Raw genomic sequence first — 27,800 nt, 5'->3', positions numbered from 1 at the left:
ATTTAAGGAACACATGAGAAAAGAACAGTAGGAGGACACTAAGAGAGAAAAAGGAGAAAGTGACATTTATAACACACTTCTCTGGTTGCATAAGAATTTCAAATATAACGACAGTAAGAGAAACATCACATCTTAAAGAAGATATGTCTGGTTTTGTCCAAGATAAACAGGAGATGACATTGAAAGGCAAGGCTGGCCCCACTTTGAGAAATAGGAGAAATGCACCAAATGTTTTTCCTTAGTCAGGTCAAAGGAAAGCCATTTTTCTTGGCTGCAGAAGGTAAACACTGAGGACCATTCAAGGAAAACTTAACTAGATGAAATGCAGTTTTGAGCATGCTGTGATGTATCTTGGGCAAGAAAAATATTGTTACATTTTTTACCCCTGGTGAAGGTGTACCACAGGGATGGGGGTTGGGATGGGAGACATATTTAGGCCCAACTTTCAGACTGGAAGAGGTTCAAACAGCTTCCCAAATCAGAAATCATCTTGGGAGTCTGACCTTCTTTCCAAATCATAACCAGTAAAATTGAAAGGGAAAATATACCTTCCATTACCTATAGCTCAACTATCCCTCAGGCCCTCTGAAAAGTGAAAAGTATGTTCTGCCTCAAGTTGAGAAGGGGTAGCAAAGTTGTAGCAAAGGAGAGACTGGATATTGGTTAAAATGCAGTAAAATGTGACAAGATGGAGGGGGATTTTTTAAAGGCCTTTAACCATGTAACCTATTTTATAGACAGTTCCCTCTGTAGGTTGCCATCTTATATGACTGAGGAAATTGTAGAAACAATAGGGCTGCCATGTGGAGGGTTATTTTAATTGTTCTCAAAGTTGACTGTCTCCACATGGCAAGCTGTTCATGTGCCCTGGCTTTAAAAAAGAAGAAGCCTGCAGTGGCATGGAGAAAGTCACCCAATGCATTTGGAAAGCTAGTGCATGTACAAAGTTCACCATGTGAAGAAAGCTGCCACTGGCAGTAGGAGGAGTATGGTAAAGTAGGGATGTTGCAGAAATCCACAACAGAATCAAATGAGTTTGCATTTACAGTATATGAATCTGACTTGCGGATTCCACAGTGGACCAGCTTTTGCCAAGTTGCCCAGATTCTGCGGACTTGCGGACCATTTTTTTTTACTTTCTGAAATTTTATGCAAATTTAGTTGTAGAAAAATGCATTTAAAAAAAACTTGCCGAAAATGTGCATTTCCCCCATAGGCGAAAGCATGAAAATGCACATTTTGGAGAGGAATTTGCATATTTAAGGGGGATTTGTGCATTTTCACAAGTGCAATTTGTGTGAATGTGAATTTGTGCAAATTCAGAAGATTGGAAAAAATCCAATTCCATCAATGAGTGAATGACGGAATAGCACCAGACAACCTGTGAAATGCAGATGGAATGGATTTTACAAAGTCTGTACATTCCTATGTTAAAGTGACTTCCATGATGCAGTTATATCATGGATACTGGCCCTTGTTCAAAACACCAAGGAAGATGTGTTCATCAATTAGAAAATTACAAAATTTACAGTCATTTTGTTTATGAAATTTTGTTTATTATGACTAAACAAAACATTGTAAAACCATGAACAAACTCTTAAGTTCTCCAGAACTCTTAACCAAGCTGGATGTTAAGCAAAGTGGGTGTGGGGGGAGAGGGGTTGATTATGAAGCCACAAAGTCTTCATTTATTCTCAGTCTTAAGATGGCATGTAGGAGCAGTATAGTACCCTTTGTTTGCTCTTGCTCTCTGCTTGTGGCATGTTGTTTTCTGGATTGGGTTAATCTGTAGGGGGTTGATATGTGGGTAAAACTGCCTTGGGCTGAAGAGTGGGACTACATGACTTTCTTATGATTCTTTGTAAGGACTCAAGTGATGCACTACTGGCCACGTGGGAAACTGGGAGGAAACAGCAGGGAAGAGGGGCAGCCATATAACTGTGTCCCTTGAACTATTCCCCACCCCCAGCTTCAAACTATATTGACTGCAAAAGCTATTTGCTGGCTACGGAAGTCTGCCATTTAGTGACTGAAGATGGTACCATATGCTTCAAACACACAGACATTGTTACATTAATTACAATTAATTAATGCATTTTAAAAACCAAGTCACTTTGAGCTGCACACCCCTAGCATCCCCTTAAGATGTTTGCCAAGTTTCAGCTGTCTAGGTTTTGTAGTCTTAGGGCTATGGTGCTGACAGACAGACACACATTCTCTTTTATTATTATAGATTACCCCTACCCTACTACAGGAGGTGTCTCAAACTGTGATTGCAGTAATGCTCGGGATGAACCATTCAGCCATTGTGCTTTCTGGCTGTTGTGAGCTCTTAAGTCAATGTTCTAAGTCCATGTTCCTATTGGTCAGATCTGCTTGTTTGATTGGTTCTTGTTGTGTGATTGGCTGTTGCAGACTATAATATGGGCAGCTGGGAGAAAGGAAGCTTCTGTTGATAGCTACTGGATTGCCCATCAGGGGGTGTCTGTGATTGCCTTTCAATGGCATCATTGAAGAAGCCCACTCCAAAATACCTTCTGGATACCACCCTTTCTGTAAATAGAGACCCACAGTCTGCAAGCTAGAGAAGTCTTGCATAGCAGAAGAATCTTCTCCTGTCTGATTTATCACTGTATTTCTGTACCTGAAAGCAGATTTCCCATTCAAGTATGTCCTAAGTCTTATCATTTTACTTGCTCATCTTTTGTTCCCTGACATCCTTCTTAAATTTCTCTGTTTTTTAATGCCACTCGATGACTTTCCATTATACTCCTAAAGTATCACAGCAGAGTGACTCCTTTCCCTCATTGGTATTTATATACCCTTTGCATATTTGTCAGTGCTGTTCTCTCCGCCTTCTAGTCACTGCTTAGCCAAACCATACATAGTTGTTTTCATCATCCCTCTAAACTCAGCACCTCTGCTGTCTCTGCAGATGCTTTGTTGAACTCCATCCAGTTTTTTCTTGAGATAAGGAGCTGAAATTCTGCAAATGGGAAACAAAACTTCAGGAGAGTAACTTGTCTCTCAAGAACCCAAAATATGCTTTCTTACCAGCACACATTGCCTACTTTCTCATGGCACAATAATCGTGAACAAGCCACAGTGCTGCTGCTGCTCAATAGCTCCCACTTGGCTCCTCCTGCAAGTGGGAGTGGCTAAACAAAACATAGACCTTCTGTCAATGGTTTGTTTATTGTGATGTGTGAACCAGGAACTCTGGCTTGTCTCTCCCCAGGCAACCGAAAGTGAGAAGCCATGAACAAACCATCTGGGGAGAGCCGGAGTTCCCAGTTCATATGTCACAGTTACCCAACCAGAGATGGGCTGTGGTTTGTTTAGCTGCTTCCTCTTGGGAGTTATCAGGCTGCATGTACTAGCATGCTGTGCAAACATGGCCATTTTGTGCTGCTCCTTTCACATCTGTACTCAACCATGACAGAAAGCACAGAATTATGGGAAAATGTAGAAACAATCATTTAAACAGTTTTCACCTGACCTGCTAAGAAGTAGCTTTGACATTTCCTCCTACTAACGTTGCTTCATATGGCTGTTGTCAATGAAGAGAAATGTAATTTATATTCTCACAGTTTTACATTTGCATTACCAAACTGACTGTTTTCAGGGAAAGTTGACTTAAACTTGTTATACTTTTAGAGTCATAACTATTGTCCAAAAGGATGGATAGATGTGTGTGTGTGTGAGTTTATCTGTGTCTATATACCACTCAAAGATATATTTTGATATACTAACCAGTGTGTGTGTGTGTGTGTGTGTGTGTATTTAATCAATTTATATACCCCATATATTGACCTACAATAGAGGTTGCTTGTTCTGTGATGTCTCAAGCCACTGTCTTCCATCATCATAATCATCATCATCAAATTTGAAGTTTTCGCTACCAAAGTAGATTGGGATCAATTAGACCACATCTAACACGAAGAGGGGGAAATTAAACTGTGCACATCCAAGGTATCAAGTGATTTAAATGATACTGAACATGGTGAAAATTCTTGTTTAACAATTCAATAGCTACTTTTATGTTGATGAATCAGTTAAGACAAGGAGGTATTACACATTTAGTATTGTTTTGGAGTTGGTATTTAGTAGAAGGAAAAAGTGCATGAGTAATGTGTCATGCATCAGTAGGATTTTATAAGAATTGATATTTGGAGGGCATTACAGATCCCACATACACAAGCCCTGTAATATGCTATATAGACGTCTGAACTATAAACAATTCAATATTTTCTGATGTTAAATTGGAGTCCTTGCCATTCAGTTAAAAAAAAAAAAAACTTATCCCACCCCCATGACTTAACTGAGGTTTATGTGATGGAGAGATAGGTTCTGGAATATGTTGCATCAATCTCACCTTTGTGGGGTGGAGGCAAATACCTGCAAATGTGGTAAGCTGCCTTGGGACTATTGGAGAACTGAAAAGCATGATCAAAATAATTTTAGAAGTAAAAAAAAAAAATACTTGCTGTAAAAACTCAGCTTGTGTGATCTGAAAGTCAAGGTAGTCCTGTTCACATCTTCAATCCAGGGTGACTCCTTGCACATAGGGAGAGTTGGTATCATGGTGGCAGGCCCCATCTCCAGTTGACACCCATTCCCTAGGTTGTGCGATCAGAACTTACATGCATATGAACTGTGCACACATAGGTTTGTCCACGTGTCTGGGGACCCTGTCTTCTGCAGGGCGCGCACACACACACACACACACAGCCTATGTGCATAGTTGGCATGTTCATAGGGTCTGTTCGCACAATCTGAAGAGTGCATGTAGGACAGGGTACTGCAGGGCCTGCCACTGTGATTCAGCCCCCTCACCCACCCTAAAGCACTAGTCCAGAGATTCTGGATTGAAGCTGTCAACAAGGCTTCTATCCATCTCATTGGTGATTTATTTTTGGTTTTTTAAGTCAGAAGAGCTTGTTAGGATCAATGTGTGCCTTATTTAATCTGGTACGGTACTTCTAACTTTCAGATGTTGGATCTCATTTTGAAATTGTTAAAGAGCCTTTTGCTCTCAGGTGTCCTTTCCCTGTATTGAAAAAGCACCATCACCAACACCAGTCATCATAATATATATTTTTAAAATCCAGGTCTTCGCAGACAAGTAGAGGAGGAACTTCTGGGAACTGAATTGATCTTATGTGCATGTTTATCCAGAACTAAATATGAAATACAGCCTTCAACATGTGGGTTAGCGGCAATACATCTTCCTCCTTTGAACAGCTTATATGAAATGCAGATGACTATGGTGGCCATGGCTGCATCCAGGCTGCTTACATCCCGATGACTTTAATGGGATTTAGGCAGCCTAACTGCAGGCAGAATTGCAGCCAATGAATCTAAAGCTCTGGCATGAGTAGTCTTTTGATTCATGGCAGCTGTGCTAGTCTAAATCCTGGCCAGCATTTCTCTGAGGTTCTATCAAATCCATTTTGGAGCACCAGCATCTTGGAGCCTCCTCTGCTACTTAGGGATGATGAAATTGCACTAAGCATGCTCTGTGGAAAAGGAAAAGCAATGCAGAAGGTAGTAAAGAAAGGAATGTTTACAAGGCAGGGTTTATTGGCTTGTTGATGTACATCTGGCCTCAGTTAGGGTCCCTGTGGGGTAAGGAGCAGGCCTTTTTTCCTTTAAATTGTGAGTTAAATCTAATATGATGAGGTTTCATGCCTTTGAATGAGCATTTTTCCTTCTGTTGCCAGGTTTATGCTGCTTGTGCATCAGGCTCTGCTGCTACTAAAGGGCAGTCTTGGCTAGATCCCACCACCATACTGCTCTTGAAGAATATGAGGTTCTTCTGGCCTGAGGCAGTCAGCCATGGAAACCTTGACAAGTCTAAAGCCTTCTGAAAGTGGAGATGGAAGGGTGAAATCTCATGACTGCCCTCAAAACCTGTAGGCTTTGAAATAGCAACAATCAGGTGCTGGAAGGAACAGATGGCAGCAGCAAGAACATTCCAAGCTATTGGGTGCTCCCAGGAGAGGAGTTTATTGTACAATCATCCTGTCCTCCTTCATGGAATTGTACAGGGGGTCCAGACAACGTTGTCTTCCACTTGTAAGCCTCCCATGTTTTCCCAATACTTCTTCCATCTTTTCTCTTACCACATGTCAAAGAGGGAAAGATGGAATGGCTGCAGAATGTCTTTTGAGCGGGAGTGCTAGCAGCTGTCCTTTTGGAAGCACCCTAAGCACCACACACAGCATTTCCAATGAGCAGAAGTAACTCAGAACAACAGAAGTAACACCTTGACCTTGACAAGAGCCAGTGTGGTGCAGTGGTTAGAGTGCTGGACTAGGACTGGAGACCAGGGTTCTTGTCCCCACTCCGACATGAACTTCACTGGGTGACTTTGGGCCAGTCACTGACTCTCAACCTGACCTATCTCACACCATTTTTGTGAAGATAAAAAGGAGAGAGGGAGGAGGAGGAGGAGCGTGGGCTCCTTGGACGAAAGGTGGGTTATAAATGTAACAAATAAATGAATAAATAAATAACATGGGACTTGGACATCTAAAGATAAGGTGTGCCCCATCATTACTGGGAACAACAAAATGAGTAACTTGCATCAAACTGGTTTCTGGGAAACTGAGAATTATACATGAACCAACAAGAAGTCCTTCAATCCTTTACTTTCACCACTGCTTTGTTGCTTCTTTGGGGAGTAGGATATTCTTCTCTAATTTTAAAACAAGTATTGATAGTTCTCTTGATACTCTTGATGTTTGTGCAAATTATAGATTTAGTGACTGTAGGAGTTTTGTGGGATAAGAGCAAAAAGTACACTAACCCAGGCCTGATTCGTCAGATTCAGTGCCATATTCCCCTCAGAAAAGTCAACCTTGGCCTCTGAAAACAGTGGGTGCGAAGGTTGGTGAACATCCAGCGTAGGCCCCTAGAAGGAGAGAAATGTCTCAGGATGCAAATATTTTAATGATGAAAAGCTTGACACGTTTCAGCCTCTTTTCTTATTTTGAGGGGTTATAGGGGTTCATAATTTCAAGGGGTTATAAAAAAAAAAAAGTCTGCAGAGATTCTTATAACAAAATGTCTCCTGCTGTAATTCACTGGTGACTAGGCTGTGAAACATTGACCCAAACCAAGTAACAGTCATGAAACAACATGTCAGAAGAGCTGGACTTGCTGGCCACATTTTAGAACCACTGTAGCTTGGGGCTTGAGGAGGAAATTTTGATCCAGTCCAGTTTGTGGTGTTTTGCTTTTAGCATAGTCATACATTCAAAAAATCATGACCTACATGTATTTTGCTAAATTATACTACCCCCCTCCCCCCAAGCAGCTCTTCAGTCAAATTCAGCTCTGGCAATGCATATAATATGCTTTCTCTTGGAAGGGAAAGAAACAAAAAGCCCAACTCTGTGGAAATCCTACCAATTCCCTTATAGGAATTCCTTATACACTTTGTCCCTGGAAATCTGGCAAAGTATGTGCATACATATACAAAGATATACGTCAGCTCCACGCACTTGGACATTTCCATGCAACAACAAGACACGTTCGCTCAACCTCCATCACAGAGCAGCTGCTGTGCCTCAATAATTGGTCGGATCCTGCCTCTTCTATGGCCAGCCTATCTGCTCAGTGTTATTTCTAAACAGTTTGCTGGGAGGCGTAACGCAAGAGTTCTAGCTCATCTGGCCAGCCAGGAGGCCTGGGTTTTATCACTGTCCAGAAACCAGGGGGCTTGTGTCTGCAGCTCTGGCATCTCCGAACCATGCAACTTGGTCTGTCTCACGGCAACCTTTAGGATGTCGCCACAAGCACTTGGAAAGCCACTGGTGGTTTACAGAAGCCAGCAGCATGATTGTTCAAGGGTACATCTATCCACCCACAACCGTTGTTGATACATTTTGCTCTGAGATCAGCACTAAGCTTCCTGTTTTGCTGCAAAAGCCTCTCCAAGTTTTTGCTAGCAGCATTTTAAAAGCCTTGGATTACACAGGACCAATCTGTCTGAGGAGCTGTCGACTGCAGCACTTTGTCTTTTTAGTGCGGCTGTGAGGCTGGAATCACTGGCCACCACAGGCCCCTGCAACAAGGTAAGATTTCTTCCATGAAGAACAGATGTCCATGAAACTGGATTTACCTGGTAATAAGTTTCCTTCCAAAGAATTATTTCTCTGGTCTGTTGTAGTTGCACAGGGCACAGAGGAAGAAGTGTTTGTTTTTCCTCTCCATTTCAATTTTCATGTATAGATTCGTTCAGATGTGATAGTGCCCCCCCCCCCGACTCACCCAACACTCTTGCCAGTTACTGTTAGCGAAGGAGAATTCTGGGCAGGCATCCAGCTGTCCTCAGGACTACACGTACTCCATGTTAGAAACGATGATGATGATTAAGAAAAAAAAATACCACCTCTCAGTAATGACTTTCAAAGCAATTTACATTATTAAAAATAATCAATAGGAATGTAGGAAGCTGCTGCCTTAGACCAGGGTCAGACTATTTGTCCATCCACTTGGTACTGTCTGTTTCAGCATTCCCCAAATTGGTGCCCTCTAGATGTATTGGACTACAGTTCCCAGCTGGCTGGGTGGGGATGTTGGGAGTTGTAGTCCAACACATCTGGAGGGCACCAGGTTGGGGAGGCTGATCTACTCTGACGGGCAACCACTCTCCAGGGTGTCAGGCAGAGGTTTTCCTATCACCTTCTGCATGAACTTTTAAACTGGAGATACCAGAGATGGAACCCTGGACCTTCTGTGTGTGCTCTGCCACTGAGCCTCAGTCCCTCCCCATCGTAGCAACCATAGTAAAGTCAGTGTAACAAATAACTAGAAAAGTAGCAGGAGGAACCATATTTTAGATTAAAATTCTGTGCCAAGAAAAGCTGTATTTGTAACATGTATAAAGTTTGCATGTTTTGTGTAATTTCTCTTCTTTCACATAATTTATCTTGCAGCTGTTATGATTGCGCATCATTTATTCTTCTTCTGCTGTTTGAAAACAAGGAGCTCTGTGGAGTGCTGAAGCCCTGTCCCGCAACTACTTTGGAAATCCTTTTTAGCCCCCCATCCCCACCCCTACCCCAGCCAGCTTCTGAGATTTCAAGCAAGCGTTGCCTATACACTTTCAAGCCTATGCTCATGCTCATATGTACTAGAAACTGTCTTTCTTTTTCTTAGCAATGAAACCTGAAATACTCAGGATGCTAATCCTGCACTCAGTATCATACCTGGGTTTGTTTGTTTTTCCTACACTCTTGCAGAACTGCAGTATAAACATAGTCCTGGTCATTTGTGTTCTCATTGTCAATACTTAGAGATTCCTTTGGAGGAGGAATCAGGGTTCCTCTGCTTTTAGATTGGACTGACTGTAATTTTTAATAGTATTTGTATTACTGCTGAACTCAAAGCCATTGTCAAAGTCAACAACTTTTTAATGTCTAATCCATAACCAAATTCATCTGGCATACTTCATCTTAAGGCAATAAACAGCCCAGTAAAATCCAACAGTCATTTCCAACTTAACTTCTGATAGCCAAAGGGCTTGCATGGTGTTGCACCTGGGCATTGTGGAGGTCCTGTCATCTGCCGCAGTGTAAATATTTGCATTGGGGCAGAAGACTGAGGGCTTAACTAAATTTTATATGAACATGGAGCTGCCACCATTCCATATCTCTTTGCTCCTTCTTCCTCCTAATGTTTAGGTAAACACGGCATGACATAATCATACTGTGCATTGGCCAGCCCCAGCAGCCAACCGTCAGCCAAGAAAGGCAAGGGCTGGGCAACAGACACCATGATGATGTCATGTGTGCTATGCTCACCTAGATGTTATGGCGTGAGGGGGAAAGACACAGCAGTGGTAGCTCCGTGGTCTCCTGATGTCTGGTTAATGACTCACTCCCAACATGACTGTTTACAATGATGCAGGGAGTAGAACCTCCACAATGCACAGATATCCATTGGCAGTACCACGTGACCTTATAGATAGCAGGGGTTCCACATATATTTAAATATAAAAGTCCAATAAACACTTGATCGCAACCTAAAGGTGAGTGGTGAGGACCCTTTCTCAGCCTGAGGCCATGCAGGCTGGTGGCTCCAATTTCAGTGGAGCAGTGCATCTATTCTGGGTTTCAGTCAGAACCAGCCAGAGCTCTCAAGGAGCTGTCCAAAGTGCTGGACCCTAGCCCCAAAATAGGCTCAGAACCTTGGATAGCTCCTTTAGAGTTCTGGCTGGTTCTGAATGAAACCCAGAATGAACTCACAGCCCCACCGAAATCAGAGCAGCCAGCATCCACTGGTCTGAGGACTGGATTGACACCCGAGAAACCTCTTGGGGGCCACATGTTCACTCTCACACACACCATCCATACACACATGTACACTGCATCCACACCATCCATACACACACCATCCACACAGGCACACACACACACTCCCGTTCTCGCCCCCCCCCCCATCTCATTGGAGCCATGCAGATCAGCTAAGAAGGGAGGTGTTTTCAACCCTATGGCAGCAGACTGGGCATGGAGGTTTAAATGTTACTGTCCAGCATGCCACACTGGGATGAAAATCATGCCAAGGGAGGGGCGTGGCCTGGGACAGTGGCGCAAGCCACACTGGGGAGCCTTGCAGGCTGCCTTAGGCCTGCAGACCGGAGGTTCCCCATCCCTGCTTTAGAGTGACCAAGAAGTGCTCAGGACTATGTAGATGGTTGCTGGATTATGCAGATTGGCATTGGCCGGGAATTCTCTGTACACATTGCCCAGTCTGGTTCTCTCTACCCAGACTGGCTATGTGTGGATAGTGTAAGAGTGCTTAACAGGCCTCAGAAAGAAAAGTGGAGAATGTGGCATTGCCTTTAGTTTCCTTGCAGCAATGGCATAGCCTGCAAGCTGCCACTACGGCAAGGACATGAGGAGAGTTACCATCACCAAGGAGCAGCAAGGGAAGGAAGGCCCTCCTCTCTCACAGTAGTGGCAGAGGCAAAGAATGAACCGTGAGAGCTCCTTACAGGGGACAGGCCTTCCTTCCACCTGACTGACAGCTGACATTCCCTCAGGCCCCTGCAGAACTTCTCGTGCCAGCAGTGCCGAGAGCAGGGCAAACCCAACAGTGGGTGAGGCCAGAGCCAAGAGTGGGCAGGGCCGCCCCTTTTCTCCCTCGTTCTTTCTGGCACGGCCTTCTCTTTCCCCACCCCTTCCTCTTCCTCCCTGCCCAATGGGCTTCTGGGGGTGGGACCGAATGCTCTTGCCAGAGATCTGAACTGGTTGCTTGCAGAGGGCTTTTGAAAGTAGGACAAGGCCTCAGGGTGCCCACCCTAATATATATAGATATTCATGCGTGTGTGTGTACATGCAATTCCTGTATCCAAATGTTTTTGGATTAAAAAACTTCTTCAGAGGGAACCCTATTTATTTTTGTCAACAGACAATGTTACTTTTTGCTGCCTCTTAGATTGTCTAGATATACCAGAGGGCTATAAAATATGAGCAGTGTGGTGACTGAGGGCAAAGAGAGATTTCCCCCACCCTCTCTCCTATAATACTAGACTAACTCAGGGTCACACAATGATTTACCGTAGCTTCACAAGGAAGTAGCAGTAAACACACTGGATAATTGTGTCAGTATGACATAGTGGTTAGAGTATTGGACAAAGGCCAGTGTGATTCAGGTTCAAATTCCCCATCAGCCGTGAAGCTCACTGGCTAACCCTGAATCAGTCAAACGTGCTCATCCTAATTCCTAACCCACCTCTCAGGGCAGCGGGGAGGATGCTGAGGATAAAAGAGAGGGATGACTACATTGCATATGCCATCTTGAGCTTCTTGGAAATGATAAAAATGTAATAAATAAACAAACCATATACAGAACTCACTCCAATAAAGTGTGGTGATGCCCATATGGATAAATTCATGTAGGATTGGTCTATCAACAACTATTAGCCATGATGACTGTATGGAATCTCCATGTACAAATATCATACCCCTAAATATGAGGGGCTGGGGGAAAAGAAAGAGGTGATAGTCTTTTCCATCATTTTCCATCTTCCTGAAGCATCTAGCTGGCCACCATTGGAAGCAGAATGCTGAGCCAAATAAACTTTGGTCTCATCCAGGAAGGCCATTCTTATGTTATTAAAATGTGTGCACTTTTTGGTAGCACATTTAAGCACTGACTCATGAGGGCTGGCAGCTACCGTGTCCCTAAACCCATCACCATAGCACTCATAAATGTATCCAGCAGCTTTGCAGTTGTTTGTTCTCACAACTGTACTCCAAGCATTTTCATCCAGATGTGTAGATGTGGACCAGATATGCAGAGCCAAATGGGCTTGGTTACAATGTCCATGCCAGTATATGCCTACCAAATGACAGGTTCTAGAGCAGCCTCCCCCAACCTGGTGCCCCCCAGATGTTTTGACTTCAATTCCCATCAGCCCCAGCCAGCGTGGCCAATGGTCAAGAATCTAAGGAGTTATAGTTTAAAACATCTGGAGGTCACCACTTTGGGAGAAGGCTATTCTAGAGCATCTGTAGGGGCATGACAAAATCTGGCACAGCTAAGTTAGGGTCATGAGCCAGGAAATCCACCAGTTATGTGTACATATTGATTTCTCTGGTCCATCTCCAGCACTCTAATCTTGGTGAAAAATTGTCCCACAAGAGGAAGGAAGGAAGCTATTTAAGACATAGGGTTTTTCTACAGGAAGCATTTATTGTGCACTTGTCATTCCCCTCTCACTATTGTTTACAGGTTCTTTAGACAATATCATGACCCTCCAGTTTAGCTTCTGTTTCTAACCAGGCGAGGTTTTTTAGAGCAATGAAAATGCAACATTTAATTGTGAAAGTGAAAGAAAGCACAATTTCCTCTTGTGTATTTGTGCTATTTCTCTTTAGCACAGTGCCACCTAGGGGTTATGTAGTGGAAAAGGAAGAAAGGAAATGCTCCTTGTATATTCTCATTTCATTGTAGAATCTCAATTCTGTGATAAAATCAAAAGGAGATACAGCAGATTAACAACCTCTTGTAAAAAAGCTCATACTCCTATAAATCATGCAAGAGATCCTCTAGTATTTTGTTTTAAATAACTCCATTCCTGTATTTCCCTAGGTTTGCCAGATGTTCCTCTTTCTCGAGGAAGAGCATCTCTTATTTTTAGAATTGTTGCTGTCATGGAGCCATGTGTCCTAGTGAAGTAATAACCCTGTATTTTATCGAGGATCCCAGGTATGAATTTTAACTAGGACCAGAAAGAAAGAAAAATCGCGATGTATCTTTCCCACTGTATCTTACACAGCTTTCGACTAGAGGACACCCCTGTGTCAGAACTTTAATAAACTCCTCAGGCACGCAAGATATCTAGGAATGATGACCAGTCTCTACATATTAATGTTTAAATGGGCATGCATTTGAGGCACCCTTTTCTCTCTTAATAGTGGGCACTATTTCTGGGCCTTTGTTCAGGAGCTACAGCTTAATAACTACTTCTACAAATAAGAACTTCTACAGCCGGGGGGTGGGGGGATGGGGACACACCAAATCTCAGTATTGTTTTTCTGCAATACTGGCAAGCATGGAGATATCAAGTTTCCTCAGACCTCGCAGGGCTGAAGCACTGGGGCTCTTTTTTATTAGCAGGGATTATGTCTTTTGCCCCCACCACACACACACTACCCAGTTCCCTCTGAGCTATGCTGGCTGGGAATTATGGGAGTTGCAAATCTTGAGGACACCCTTTTGGCGAAGGCTGGTTTAGATTAAGTTTATGAAGAGGACATGCAATGGACCAAAACCAGCAGGGTAGGTAAGAGCTCTGGATGACTTTGGGTTAAGCCCTGTGTCCACCACCCTCTTTTTTTGGCATCGTTTTTATTTTGAAGATGCTTTGTCATATTTCCTTAATCCTTATTTGCACTTATTGGCACTCTAGCTGTTATACCACGATAACACACTAATCATGCGCTGTTTCCTCCTGCATCAGGAACCGGGTGAGTGGTGGAAAGGATACCAAATCCCTGTCCCAGAATTGTTTTGTTTTTCCTGCCGTTTCTGGTGAGTGATGTGTAGTTAACCTTGCTATCTGGCTAGTTTTCAACTGTTTTGACCTTTTTTGTTAGCAGGCTCATCTTTACACTTTCAGTGGAAGCCAGTCAGTCGTTTCTAACTTTGTGTTAAATTCTGGAACAGTGGTGCAGCTAGGGAATTTAAAACTGTGGACGTAAAGTTCTTACCAGGCTGGGGGTGGGGGGGTAAGATGGTCATGTGTATTACTTCAGTTGTGAAGTGTACAACTAACATTTCTCTTCTCTCTCCCCCACCCCGCGCCCGCCATCTCATGCTATACAGTTGGTTCTACATTCCTGACAAGTTAGACCAACCACCTCCAAAACTATTTGCCAACCTTGATTAAAGAGAGGGAGAGAGAAATGGTCTGAGCACATGCGGTTTTACATTTTAAACTCACTCAGGGTGCAATTCTATACATGTTTAGACAGAAAAAGTCCTACATGGCTGGCTGGGGAATGCTGGGAGTTGTAGGCCTCTTTTCTATCTAAACATGCATAGGATTGCGCCCTTAAATCAAAGCACCATCATGACTACAGGAATGAATGGTGTTTGCTTCTGCTGTCCTGATGCTGAACACATTTACTTGGGAATAACCACCATTTTGTTGCAGAAAAGGATAATTTATTTTTAAAGTCTATAGAATTAAATGAGCATCTGTAGTAGCCATGTACATACCTGGCCAGCCCTTGACTATGAAAGTGTCACCATGTCACCTGTCACACTCATGGAGGCCATTTGGGGGGACCCTGGACTGCAGGACCCTGGACTCTGGCCCCAAAGCCCTACCCTAGCTGCACCATTGCTCTGGGATGCCTTGTGGGCACAGCTGGAGCCAAGACTGGCTCCCTCACGGGGCCAAGTCCAGACCTGGCTCTTCAGCCAAACTTTTGTGTCTCTTTGGCCATTGCTTAGTTTGACTTATCATGGACGATGTTATACTGGATTGCGGGTTTTTGTTGTGGTTTTATGATTTCATGTTAAATTGTTTTTATTGATTGTATCCTACCCTGAGATCTTTTCAGAGCAGTTTAGACTATTATTATTATTATTATTATTATTATTATTATTATTTACTACTACTTCTAGTACTACTAGTACTACTACTAGAAAGCATATGAGATGTTAGTCTCATTCTCCTTGACCTCCCCAGACTATATGTGATCTCAAAGATTTCTTGCAGCAGCTATAGCTGCTGACTTGGAAAAGTAAAATTTGGGAAGGTAATGAATCCAATTTTTGGTTATGTCTAACAACATAGTCTCCTTAGAAGTTGATTGAACTTGTCCAGTTTATATCAATGAGAAGTTGATCTTTGCTGGGTTTCACAGAAATATTTTAAATAATATTTACTTCTTTTTTCTGCAGAAGAGCCCTCAGACCTAGGGGTTCTGCATCTGCCTTAAAAGTAAGAAACAGTATTTTTAAAAGAGAGACACCTCAGACCTCTAAATCCTGATGATGTCCTATGCTTCAGAATAAAGTAAATTCAGTTCAGCTGCAATTCTAAAACAGACCTACCAAGGTGTAAACCCCACTGAACATGGTAGGACTTACACAATTCTATGTGTAAACATGCATAGGACTGCACTGCATTCCCAAGCCAAGTGCTTGTGTGTGCATGTATAAAGCACTCCAAGTGAAGCCTGACTAGAGCTGAGTAGACCGGGTACATATAGCTATCCAGTGTTGCCAAAATAATACACTTATCTGACATCTGTAAAGTATTCCATTCAAAGAATCAAACTCTCTCTAACATAATTTGACTTCCAGGCCCCTGTGCTTGTTTACACCACTAAGAATGGATGATTAATTCTCTTTCCGTAACTGTGGCTGCTCAACAGCATATAAAGATACACTTCTTATTTTAGATTCTCAGTTCACTGTCCTCAGACCTAAGGAGCTTTAGCAATGCTCTCGAAGCAAACCAGCCCATTTGGTGGACTTTTGTGCTTCAAAAGCTTCCATCCAAACCCAGACGTGTGGAGTTCAACTGACTGTGTCTAGTGTCTTAACACAGCTGCCGCCCACTGACTCTGTCTGTAAGCAGACTCTCTCTTGTGTAGGACTGAAGCTTCCCCTGGTGCCCGGGGCTTCCATTGAGCTATGGGCAGAGCCCCTGATTAGGCACAGCCTGACATGCCCAAGGAACGTCATGGCTCGAGCACCGTTGGCAGGCGCAAACGGATCTGACACCACCGACTTGCAGCTATATTTTGCTGGCTCTCTCTAGCACAGAACTGGCTAGAATCACTTTCCCAGACTTAAGTCTCTCTTTGAATCATGCGGTGAGAAGTGCTGGGAAAAGCTTTGAAAAGTTTTACCTTTCCCCACTCCTTTTGTTCCCCCCCTCCCCTCCTCCGGGCAGGGACAGTGTAGAATTATTCGTGGACAGCAGGGGGGGAAGAATCAAATTTGAACAGAGCTTCTTGCAAAGCTCAGAAAGGGAGAGTTCTTCTGTATGGCCTGAAATTCCTTGCTAGATCATTATTTTTTTAAAAAAAAATTCTGCATATGGTAAAATGCCTTACAATCGTCCCAGGAACTCGAGTCCGATCCCAGAGGTGACGTGGGACTCGGGGCTGAAGGAAATGAATGAGACCTGGAAAGGAGCAGCCGCCTGCCTCGGGGTGGCCGTGTTCTTTGTGATGACCATTGGGATTATTTACTGGCAAGTGGTGGATCAGCCAAACAAGAACTGGATCCTGAGAGGGAGTGCCAGTGGTCTGATCTGGGAACGGAAAACTCACTCCCTTGTCCTGCAGACTCTGAGAGAAGAGAAAACTTTGCTGGTGGTAAACATGGGAAGCTTCCCAGACATGGAGGTACCTTTCATGAAGAACCTGTGTTGGCTGAACAAGACGGAATTTTGCTACACCTGGGAAGCCATGGCAGACCTGAAAATCTCCTTGGAACCAAGTGTTTCTTCCAGCACGGAGTGCTATAGCATCACTTGGACCCCTCTTCGCTGCCAGGTGAAGCTCAAGGTAACCAGCAACAGCCTCGGTTCATTTCACAAAACCATTTCACATATACTGCATCCTCCAACTAAGTTTATAGGGTAGATCTTCAGCTCTTGTAAGGTGACCTGCAGGAACATGAGCAAAGACTGAACATCTGTCCTCACAGACATCAGATAACTGACGACAGTGGCAATCATAACAAACAATTGCCACATTGAAGTTGGTTCTTGCAGTAAATGTAGAAAATCTATTTTGCTGTGTTCCCGATTTATGACAATCCTGTAAACCAAATCTAGATGGTAGGATTCTTCTGCATAACCCCTCTGAGAATCTCAAGGTGTAATAGTGAATATTAAACTGCACATAAAATAAAAAAATGACAACAATACAATAATAAATCAGCCAGCTAAATGCTAAATCAATGTTCACTGCTCAATTTCAGTTTTGTGATTTTCCAGTGATGGAAGAGGTGTGTGTCTAAAAATGAAAGAAATAAAAATACATAAAATCACAATGAAAATAATAAGCCAAGAAAGGTCAATAGCTACCACAGTCAAGAGATAATTGTCCACATTATTGATTATGGGATGATAACAGGAGTCTTCATAGCCTTTATTCTGTGCTTTAAAAAAAGCTTAAGTGCAATTCTGAAAGTAACAAATATCTCTGTATCAGCGCCAAAATCTAAGAACTGTGCTTTTCTCTAGCTATACAAAGCTGCAAAGGATGTTTTGGTGTTTCCTGAATGTCTGATCTTCTTACAGCTTCTTCTTTGCAATGCTAAACATACCTACCTGGAAATGTCCAACTGAAATGAATGGGAATTTTGTCCAAGGAAATAGGTTCACGATTCAGTGCTAAAAATATTTCACAGAAAGTATTTTGCAATGGGGCATTGAAATCAATGTATGTATATATTTGGATTTTTAGCCTTGACCCTCTCAGGACTTGGGGTAGGTTACTTTTTTTTAAATGGTCCAAATGATATGTAACCATTTAGAATCATCCTTAAAATAAATCAGCAAGTTTTATTTTTCTAAAGAGTTGTTGGAGTTCTATCATTAATGTAAAGGAGTTGTGTCCAGGAGTTGGGACAAAGGAGAGTCCTTTCTGAAGTACCTTTAATTTAGAATCATACAAAAGGATGTGATCTCAAGGAAATTTACTTGGAAGTAAGTGTATTTTCATGAGCAATATAAAAACGTTCCTTTAGTATGGAATGCAAAACATTTTAGCATTGCTAGTGTAGAATAGAAAATGGGAGAGAAGTATTTTAAAAAATAAAGCAAAATGAATTTAATTAATTTCATTTCTATATCACCCACTAGCCGAAGCTCTCTTGTACATTCCAACTATTTTATATTTCAGTTAAAGATAGGGGCAAACCTGATTAAAGTAACTTTATTGAAAATAGCTTCTGAAATCAGTGGATGATCTGCCCTATTTCTGTCTCTATATGCACTACATATGCCTAGTTTCGTTTATTCCATACTGATATACTAGTCATAAATGAAATAAATTCAAAATCTGTGCAGTCAGGATGTTTTGTATGAAAGAGACAATTTCATTTTGTATGAAAGAGACAATTTCATTTCATTTTCATTTTGGAAAGACAGAAATAGGAGGAAGAGGTCAAATAACAGAAGACACTATACACAGCTCTAATTAAGCCACTCAGGGTGCTTCCAGATGAGGCTTTTATGGTGGAATCACCCTGCCCCATTCACAGAATGTTATGGGCGGTCCAGATGATGACATCTTCCATTTGTGCTCCTCCCATGTTTTCCCATTGCTTCTTCCGTATTTTTCCTTGTCACAGAAAGGAGGAAAAGACAGAATACCTGCACAATGTCTTTTGATTGGTAGCGCTAGGAGCCCTGCATCTGGAAACACCATCAGTTTTGACCATGAGGATCATGGTGGTTCAAATTCCTCAAAATCAGTGAATCGTTCTGTTTCAGGGTAGAATTTGCCCAGTCTTCTTAGATGTTGAGGACTTATAGCAGTATCCTAACCAAAGCGTGCTTCCAGACAGAGGGGTTCTGGTGCTAATAAAGAGAAAGCATTGTGCAGCTATTCCATCTCTTCTAAATGGATTTTCTGCAGTAATACAAGAGACGGATGAGGCAGTGAGGAAACACGGGAGGGCTATGAGTGGACGAGAACAACACCTGGACCCTCCATAAAATTCTGTGAATGAGGCACTGCGACAGCACAATAAAAGCTGGATCTGGAAGCCCCACAAGTCTCAAAATGAAGGCAACCCCTTTCATAGATAGGGATTCAGACATCTCTTCTGACATTGAGGATGAGACAGAGAGAGAGTCACAGAGATCCGAAAGGAGCTAGCCATACTTTAGATTATTGTAATCCTCTGGAATAAAAGACATCTTAAGTGTATAGGGATACCCACAACTCTTCGCCTGACTGCACTAGAGGGCTGAGAATGCACAGCAGTATTCAGATCCATATCAAAAGCTGAGTAATCAGAATGGGGATGCTTGGACTAGGGATGTATGAGGATTTTGGTTTTGCTCACCAAACATGCAAGTGTGCCCCGCTCAAAGTCCTGATTGCAAACACAAGCATGTATCCACCAAAAATATTTGTTAATTGTCAAGTGTGTCCTTGTGTTCACCTGATTCTGAATTCTCAGTTGGATTTGTGCAACTTTCCCAATTTGCCCAAATTTCCTCAGTAGACTGAATCAGTCCCACTTTAGTCTATGGAGGAAATTTGTGCAAATTAGGAAAGCTGCACAAATTTGGAGAGATTTGCACAAATCTCCCATTCAGTTGCTGCTTGGTTTGCACAAGTTGCCCATCCGCACAAAGTGAGGAGTGGTCACAAATGCGAATGGGAATCGGGCATGAGATGAGCAGCGAGACGATGTTTGGAGAATTGCTCGTTTGTAGGGGTGTACGAACTCCACTCACCAATCTGCCTGGGGGGTCTGCTTAGGGGGGGACGTGATCCTTTCCTCCCCCTGGAATCCTCCCCAGCCAGCTCTGCTCCACGGCGAGTCCACGGAGCCACCAGCTGGGCCCATCCACAGACAGACATCCGTCTGCTACCCTGCCGGTGAGCGGACGCAAATGGCATCCTGCGTAGTGGACGCCATTTGTGTCCCTGGTCCTTTCGTGATAGGCTATGTAAATATTTACATAGCCTATCACGAAAGGACCAGGGACACAAATGGCGTCTGCTATGCTGGACGCCATTTGCATCCGCACACCGGCAGCGGATGCAAGGACTCAGTGGATGAACCCAGACCCAGCCAGTGCCAGGTAGGGTCCGTTTGGGACGAAGTTTGCGGGGTGGCGGGGGGAGGATGGTCTGTTCTGCCACAGACTCCGGGGGGGGGCAGATTCTAAAGAATCCAGCCTCATTGGAGTCTGTGGCGGAATTCTCCACCACCCCTACTCGTTTGCTCATCCAAGTTTGGACTGCAAAGAGACTATTGTTTTTAAGAGTTGGGGGTGATACCATAAAGGTATCTTTGCTCTTGATGTACACATGTGTTTCTTTTGTCCTATGGTCATCCTGACTGAAGGATGTAAGGCTTTTTGAAACAAACCTGAAAAAAGGTGTGTACTAGAAGCAATAGTAGGATGAGTGTGCACTCCATCAGCAATTATGCCTCTTGTATATTGCACTACCTTCAGCACCCTGGAAAAACCATGCTCTGTCCCCAGTTTTAGCTATAAAATGGGAAAGGTAGGGATTAAAAGCATTTTATTGTACATTGTTAATATCTGTACTTAATCTTTTATCAAATTCTGGAGCTTCATATAAGAACATAAAAAGAGCTGTGCTGGATCAGACCATAGGCCTGTCTAGTTTCCCACAGTGGCCAGCCAGATGCCAGTGGGAAGGCCAGAAGCAGGACAGGAGTGCAATAGCCCTCTCCTACTGCTGTTCCCCAGCAACTCATATTAGAGGCGTACTGGAGGCAGGATATAGCCATCATGGCTAGTAGCCTTGTGTGCATGTGTGTGTGAATGTTTAGGTAAGGACACCACCATTTAAAATAAAAATGTCATGCATAAGATGTCAGTGCACTTCCACACAGGGCTTGCTGTAGTGCTGAGATGAATAGTTTCCGTGAGCAAATGGGGATAGTTTGGTTGGGTCATGTGGACAGTGCAGCCCAGACCACCCCTGTGATGCTGCTGGGAACCACTGTGCTCAGTTCAACGCATATGTAAGTGCCCACACCAAACCTGTGCAGATGCACCTTCAGGATACCCATATGGCCTCCTGCATTCTTAAGAAATAATCTCGGAAGCCCATTGCTCTATTGCCTTGGCAGTGTTTCACAGCCACACTCTCTATGAGGGCAATCCTCTGGCCACTGGCCACTGTCTAGCAGGCCATAGGATATGCTCGTTTCTGCGACCCGACCTCAGAGACCGCGCTTCGAGGTCGGTTCTTGGAAAACTGACTGCCCCTCTCGTCCGCGCTGCCTCTGAGGAAGCATGGAGAAGCCCCGTCCTCCGCATGGAGCAACTGAAAAGGGCTGGGGCTGGGGGGCGTTCTGGGGCGGGGAGAGCAGAGCTGCGCGTATGACACATCCAGTGTCATACGGCAGCTTCCTCTCCTGATCCCCCCCCGCCACCACTTGACAGCCTAAAACGGCTGTCTAGCGAAAAATAGCAAGGCAGGAGAGGCATGGAGGGAACTATCCCCCTATGCGTCTCCTGCCTTGCTTTGGATAGGTGGTCGCCTCCAAGGTCGGAGGCGGCCGCCTATCTAGTTAGGATTGCGCCCTATATGTGCTATGCAAATAGCTCAGGCTGAGAGAATTGCATTGACTTTAGCCTACTTCCAGTGAGGAAGAGTAGTCCATTTAGATTTATCAGTCAAGTTACTGATTAGAGTTCGATAATACATGGCATTTTTCAAATGTATTCTCCATCACTCTGTCCACTTAAAAGAGAAAGCTTGAAATTAGCCATTTGAGACAGAAGTCATTTTCACGCTCCACATTCCCAGTTCCTCTTGAGCCACACTGTGTGAAAAGCATCACAGGGATAATGAGGGAGGAGCCCCTCCCTCATTAGTGGCAGACCGACCTTACAAAGGAGCAAAGGAGACAACATAAATGCTAACACTTATACCTTCAAAAATTCCAAATCCCCCTTGAAATGTGTCTGGGCTTTCACATAAGAAGCCTTGTGATATTTGCCAATGATTGTGCAATCACATGGGAGGTAAAAATTGCTGATCCCATTGCTTAGCCGAAGAAAATGCTTTTAAAGGGTTTGGGGCAATGAGGATATTTGAGAAGAAATTACAGACTCACAATTCTTTGCAATATGGTAGGAGCATGGCCAGGTCAGAGAGACAAAACCATGTAGCCCTGTGTACTTTTCAGATTTGCTATTTTTAAATATATATGCACGTATATCTCTTGGGGCAGTATCCTATGCTAACCCTCTGCTTACGCCATTAATGTAGCAGTAGCCAGTGGAGGCTGATGGCTCTGATTTTGGTGGGTCTGTGACTTCATTCTGGGTTTCAGTCAGAACCAGCCAGAACTCTAAAGGAGCTATCCAAGGATCTCCTCTCGTTTAGACTACTGTAATGCGCTTTACGTGGGGTTACCCTTGAAGATGGTTCGGAAACTGCAGCTGGTACAGAACGCGGCGGCTCGCCTGATTAAAGACAGCCGCCGGCGAGATCACATCACTCCAGTGCTGAAGGAGTTGCACTGGTTACCAGTTGTTTTCCGGGCCAAATTCAAGGTGTTGGTTTTGACCTTTAAAACCCTATATGGTTCCGGCCCAGCCTATCTTAAGGAGCGCCTCCAGCAACACCAGACAGGCCGCTTAACAAGATCAGCCTCGGATGGCCTTCTCTCTGTCCCATCAGCCAGGACAGCTAGACTGGTGGGGACGAGGGAGAGGGCCTTCTCTGTGGTGGCCCCCACTCTGTGGAACTCCCTCCCTAGGGAACTCCGTCATGCCCCCTCTTTAATGAGCTTCCGTCGTGCATTAAAAACGTGGTTGTTCAGGCAGGCATTTGGGGTGGGTTAGGGTATTTAAAAAAAAAAATTTATGGTAAAATTTTATTGTTTTAAATTGTTTTATGGTGGGTTGTACATCGCCCAGAGTGGCTGGGTGACCAGTCAGATGGGCGATTAATAAATTTAATAAATAAATAAATAAAAGGTTCTGAACCTATTTTGGGGATAGGGTTCAGCATATTGGATAGCTCCTTTACAGTTGTGGTTGGTTCTGACTGGAACTCAGAATGGATTCACAGCCCCACCGAAAGCAGAGCCATCAGCCTCCACTGGCCCTAGCATAAGTGACCTCTAGCGCAATGCCAATAGTGTATGCTGGCATGATGGGTTTCCCTGGAAAACCCATTGTGCCAGCATACACCGTTGGTGTTGCGCTCAAGGTCCCTTATGCTAGGGTTACAACAATGATATAAGTGGAGTGGCAGCATTGGTTACTGCCCTTAATTCCTCACACATCTTATTCATTTATCACATTTTTATTCCACCCTTTCTCCAACAAGCTCAAGATGGTGTATGTAGTTCTCTTCTCTGCCCCTACCATCTTTAAACTCACTATAATGCTGTGTAGCTGGTCAGACTGAAAGATAGCAACTGGCTCAAGGCAACCCAACTGAGCCACATTGGATGAGTTAGTATTTAAACCTGGGTGTCCACAACCCTAGTCCAATATGCTAGCCACTTCACCATTCTGACTCCCAGTAACATCATTACCGAATGCTTGAGCCCCTTACAGGTGTTCATCTGGGTATGCTGAACATTTGGGGGAGTGGGAGTGGCATTGGGGCAACAGACTCCACCACCAAACATATTAATGTTCATCATAACATCTGTAGAGACTGCTGTACATGCAGGGGCTCTTTACAGATATTATAATGAATATTGGTTGGGGATGTGTTATGCCCCCTCTGGAAGAATCCTCTTCAGATGACAATCTGGAGCCTTCTGAGCCAAATGTCCCTGGGAACTTTACACCCCAGGGGATCCTGGGGCTGACCAAGAAAGTTCTGGACCCTCAGGAGAGAGGACTTCAGATCTTCATCCTCGAAAGGTGGACAGTTCTGCTTCTGAGTCAGAGGGGGATGCTGATCCACCACCCAGCCTCCGAGAATGCCAGTGCCTGGAGGTACAGGCTCAGACCATGGCCAGGCAGAGGGCCTCTTACAAAAAAGAACTGCTCAAGAGAAAGTTGAGTGTCTCCTTATGAGTAGGGCTCTGGCTAGAGAGTTCTAACGTACTGCAGCTGAGTCCTGAGTGAGGCTCAGCAGGCTCTGGTGGTAAAAGCCTTCAGTGTCCACCTAGTCAGTGCTGGAAACAATGCTGTTTTTGTAGCTCCAGTGTTCTCTACCTTGGTCCTTGCCTCCCAGACCTTGCCCTGTGATTGATGACCCTTGGACTCCTTCTTGACTCTGCTTCTGGACTGTGTAACATATCTGGCTGCCTAACTCTGTTTTGATTTCTGCCTGCTACTCAGAGTCTGCTGCAGCCAACGCAGGACAGGATGGAAGCTGCCGCTGCCACAATACTGTTTCTCCCACACATATATTCATTATAACCCAGTTGAACATTTGAAAGGGGATTTGTTGATGATAGGCAACTGAATATGTGAGCTTGCTTCACTGGGAATAGGGATGGGTGAACAAGCCATGCTCGAGACTGCTAGGATTCTCTGAACATCGTCTTGCCACTCGTCTCATGTATGATTCCTGTGTGTTTGCAATTGCTCCTTGCTCTGCGCAAATGGGAAAATTGGGCAAATTGAGCAATGACTGAATGTGAAATTTGTGCAAATTTCCCCCATAGACTAAAGCGGGGCTGATTCAGTCTGCAGGGGAAATTTGTGCAAATTAGGAAAACTGTGCAAAATTGAACTGAGAAGTTGTGCAAATTGAACGCAAGCACACGTCCAGCAATTTGTGAACAGTTTTGGCAGACGTGTGCCCATGCCTATGTTTGGGGCTTTGTATAGGCATGCTTGCATGTTTTGCAAGCACAAATGAAATTCTCATACATCCCTAATTGGAAAGCCCAATGCACTTGAGGTGGTGATATGAGGAGAAGTCCAGGGCCAGCCTTACCATTAGGCAGAGTGTGGCAGTCATCTCAGGCAGCAGATGCTGGCAGGTGGCAGCAAAGTGTTGGAGAAAAGACCTGTGTGCAGTGCAGCCTTCTCTGCACCTCCTGGGTTAGCCTGCTGCCTTCAGATGTGGTAGGGGATGGTGTCCCATCATCTGTGTTGAAGATAGGTGCATCTGCCAGTCCAGTCTTCGGGAAGAGGCACTATCTTGTTCTTTGCTTCAGGCAGCAAAATGTCTTGGGCTGGCCCTGGAGAAGACCACTATCTGTGATCTTCTGTTTTTGATTACTCATTTGCACATGGAAATTATCACTTGATTTGCAGGCATTGAGTGATGAGCATGCTTGTGCAAATTAGTCCATCGAGACGTAATAAGCCATCAAGTATGTGCCCATTTCATAACATTGTAGTCTACGAGCATTATTTACAGTATACATTTTTGGGGGGTACATGCTTGTAGTCTACACAATCCATGGGCATGTGATTCAACACAATGCATGGATTGGTTGACCCTAGATGTAATCTACAGCAATTCCAGTGACTGCAGTTGCATCTTAGCTCACAATGTCACACTGAAGGGAATTGTGGTTGATAGCTGTGCTAGCCCACCTCACACATTACATTTGTCCATGTGATGGTGTCCCTGGGGACAGCCTATTCCATAATTCTAATGCTATTTATTTCTTTATTTATTGCATTTGTATACCACCCTTTTTCCTTTTGCAAGGAACCCAAGGCATCTTACATTATCCACCTCCTCTCCATTTTATCCTCACAACAACAACCCTATGAGGTAGACTGGGCTGAGAGTCTGTGACTGGCCCAGAGTCACCCAGTGAGCTTCCATGGTTGAGTGGGGACTAGAACCTGCATCTCCTGGCTCCCAGTCCAACACTCTCACCACTACACCACACTGGCTTTCAAGGCTGAACTTTCAGCTCTGACCAAAGGCCTTGGCAGCCACGTTGTAGCATCCAGAGTTGCTCATATATAATGGAAAAGAAAAACATAGTAGCTAGGAGGACATGGATGATGTACAACCCAGTCTTGAAAGTTACTCAAAAGTAAGCCTCACTGTTCAGTGGGATTTACTTCATGGTAAATTAATTGAGGATTGTAGCCAGCTGTATTTCTCCTCAAGGTTGCTCCATCCCATTGACCTTGAGCGGAACAAAGCCAAACTATTTGTGAATAGGCCGCTATGTGGATTGTGTGCTTTAGGTTGCCCAACAATGGCAGCATTCTATAACAGATTGTTAGCAGCATTTCTGCATGCCTAGTAAGCTGAAAGAGAATGTATTGTTGGGACTAATCGCCTTCAGTCCTAGAAGTCAGGCCAAGGGGTTTAAGGAAGAACAGTACCTTAGCCAGCCTATTCCATAATTCTAATACAGGGCTGAACTTTCAACTCTGACAATAGGCCTTGGCAGCCATGTTGTAGCATCTAGAGAAGTAATGGGGCTTTTTCAGTTCTGAGAAAACTATTTTCAAGTCAGGAATTATAATGCTGGTAAGTAACTGGAAAAACTGGCATTATCTTCCAAGTTATTTATTATTATGTATTACCTGCTTGCAAAGGCAAGATTAGCATCCCCTCAATAGTGGTGTGTGGATACAGGAGGGCTAATCAAGGAGGATTAGATTTTAGCTGGCTTACATTGGCATAGTTCCATTGCCTTCAGCAGCCCTTTAGAACGCATGCCGACTGGAGTTCTCTGCTCTGTGTTCCCACTACCCGATAAACCATTAGAGGATGAAAATGCCAAAGGTGAAGGTGCCTGGTGAGCTTGCATAAGCATACTTGAAATATTAACACTCATTATTTAAATCCAGTGAATCGTATCTCTAATCATGAAACAATTGCAATTATTCTGTATGAGATAATTCAGAGCTGGATCTCAATCCTGCTAAGACCATCGCATTCTGCTAGCCACTGCAATGATGGGTGCTCCCAGAGGAAGGTCTCCTAGTGCTATCAAGCAAAAGGCATTGTGTGGCTATTCCATCATTCCATCCTTAATGGATTTTATTTTTCTGGTTAAAAAAAAAAAAAAGATGAAAGAAGCAGTGGGAAAACATGGGCCAGTCACAAATGAAATGCAATGATGTCTGGACTGTGTAAAAGGCTGTGAATGAGGCAGGGGGATTGCACAATAAAAGCCCCATCTGGAAGTACCCTGTAATACTTTAATACATTTACTGAAAACATCATGAAAAGCAGTTAGGCAAAAAGAAATATAAACACTCAATTAAGCTGGACTATAATCATCCTGAGCTTACAGATCCATGTAGCTTCAGTGGCTTAAAGCCTGGAAGGCATTGAAGAAAGGGCTCTTGGCAGTTGTATCCCCACACTCCTCTGATCATCTTGACCATGGCTATGTGATCATAGTTTCACGTCTGCTCCAGGTCTTAGATAAGATCTGGTTCAGCATATAGTAAAGCTATATGTCAGGCCCAGGGTCCCAATCTGGCCCTCTGGAGTTCCCAGATGACCCTGCCCCTTCCTCTGGCACCCGCCTCTTCCACCAACCACCAATTGTTTCATCGTTTCCCAGCTTTTCTGCAATTTTCTACCCATTCTAATATGTTTAAGTCCCTCTCCTAAGGCTTCGTTACTGGCAGTAAAGGCTTTACGTTAAATTATGCTTGCATTTTTGTTTTTCGGCCCCAC

General features: G+C 43.8%; 1 protein-coding gene across 2 annotated transcripts in view; it reads left to right on the top strand.

Moving 5' to 3' along the window:
• The first annotated feature begins 7,960 nt into the window (after positions 1-7,960).
• The window catches only part of LOC146357877 (SITS-binding protein-like), a 72,952-nt gene continuing 53,112 nt past the window's right edge, over positions 7,961-27,800 (top strand). Inside the window, exons 1-4 of one of the 2 annotated variants that reach the window (XM_084828669.1) lie at positions 7,961-8,081; positions 13,108-13,224; positions 13,979-14,049; positions 16,604-17,048. In XM_084828669.1, the coding sequence (XP_084684795.1) occupies positions 16,653-17,048 (396 nt within the window). In that variant the 5' untranslated portion in view covers positions 7,961-8,081; positions 13,108-13,224; positions 13,979-14,049; positions 16,604-16,652. Of the gene's footprint in view, positions 8,082-13,107; positions 13,225-13,978; positions 14,050-16,583; positions 17,049-27,800 lie in introns of those variants that run through there. The other variant, XM_084828661.1, reaches the window with a different exon arrangement.

This window comes from Heloderma suspectum, chromosome 1 (assembly GCF_057233095.1).
Source record: "Heloderma suspectum isolate Gila_16-S chromosome 1, 16-S_ref, whole genome shotgun sequence".
NCBI classification, from domain to species: Eukaryota; Metazoa; Chordata; class Lepidosauria; order Squamata; family Helodermatidae; genus Heloderma; species Heloderma suspectum.
The sequence above is the reverse complement of the archived record's forward strand: the minus strand, read 5'-3'. Positions and strand labels throughout refer to the sequence as shown.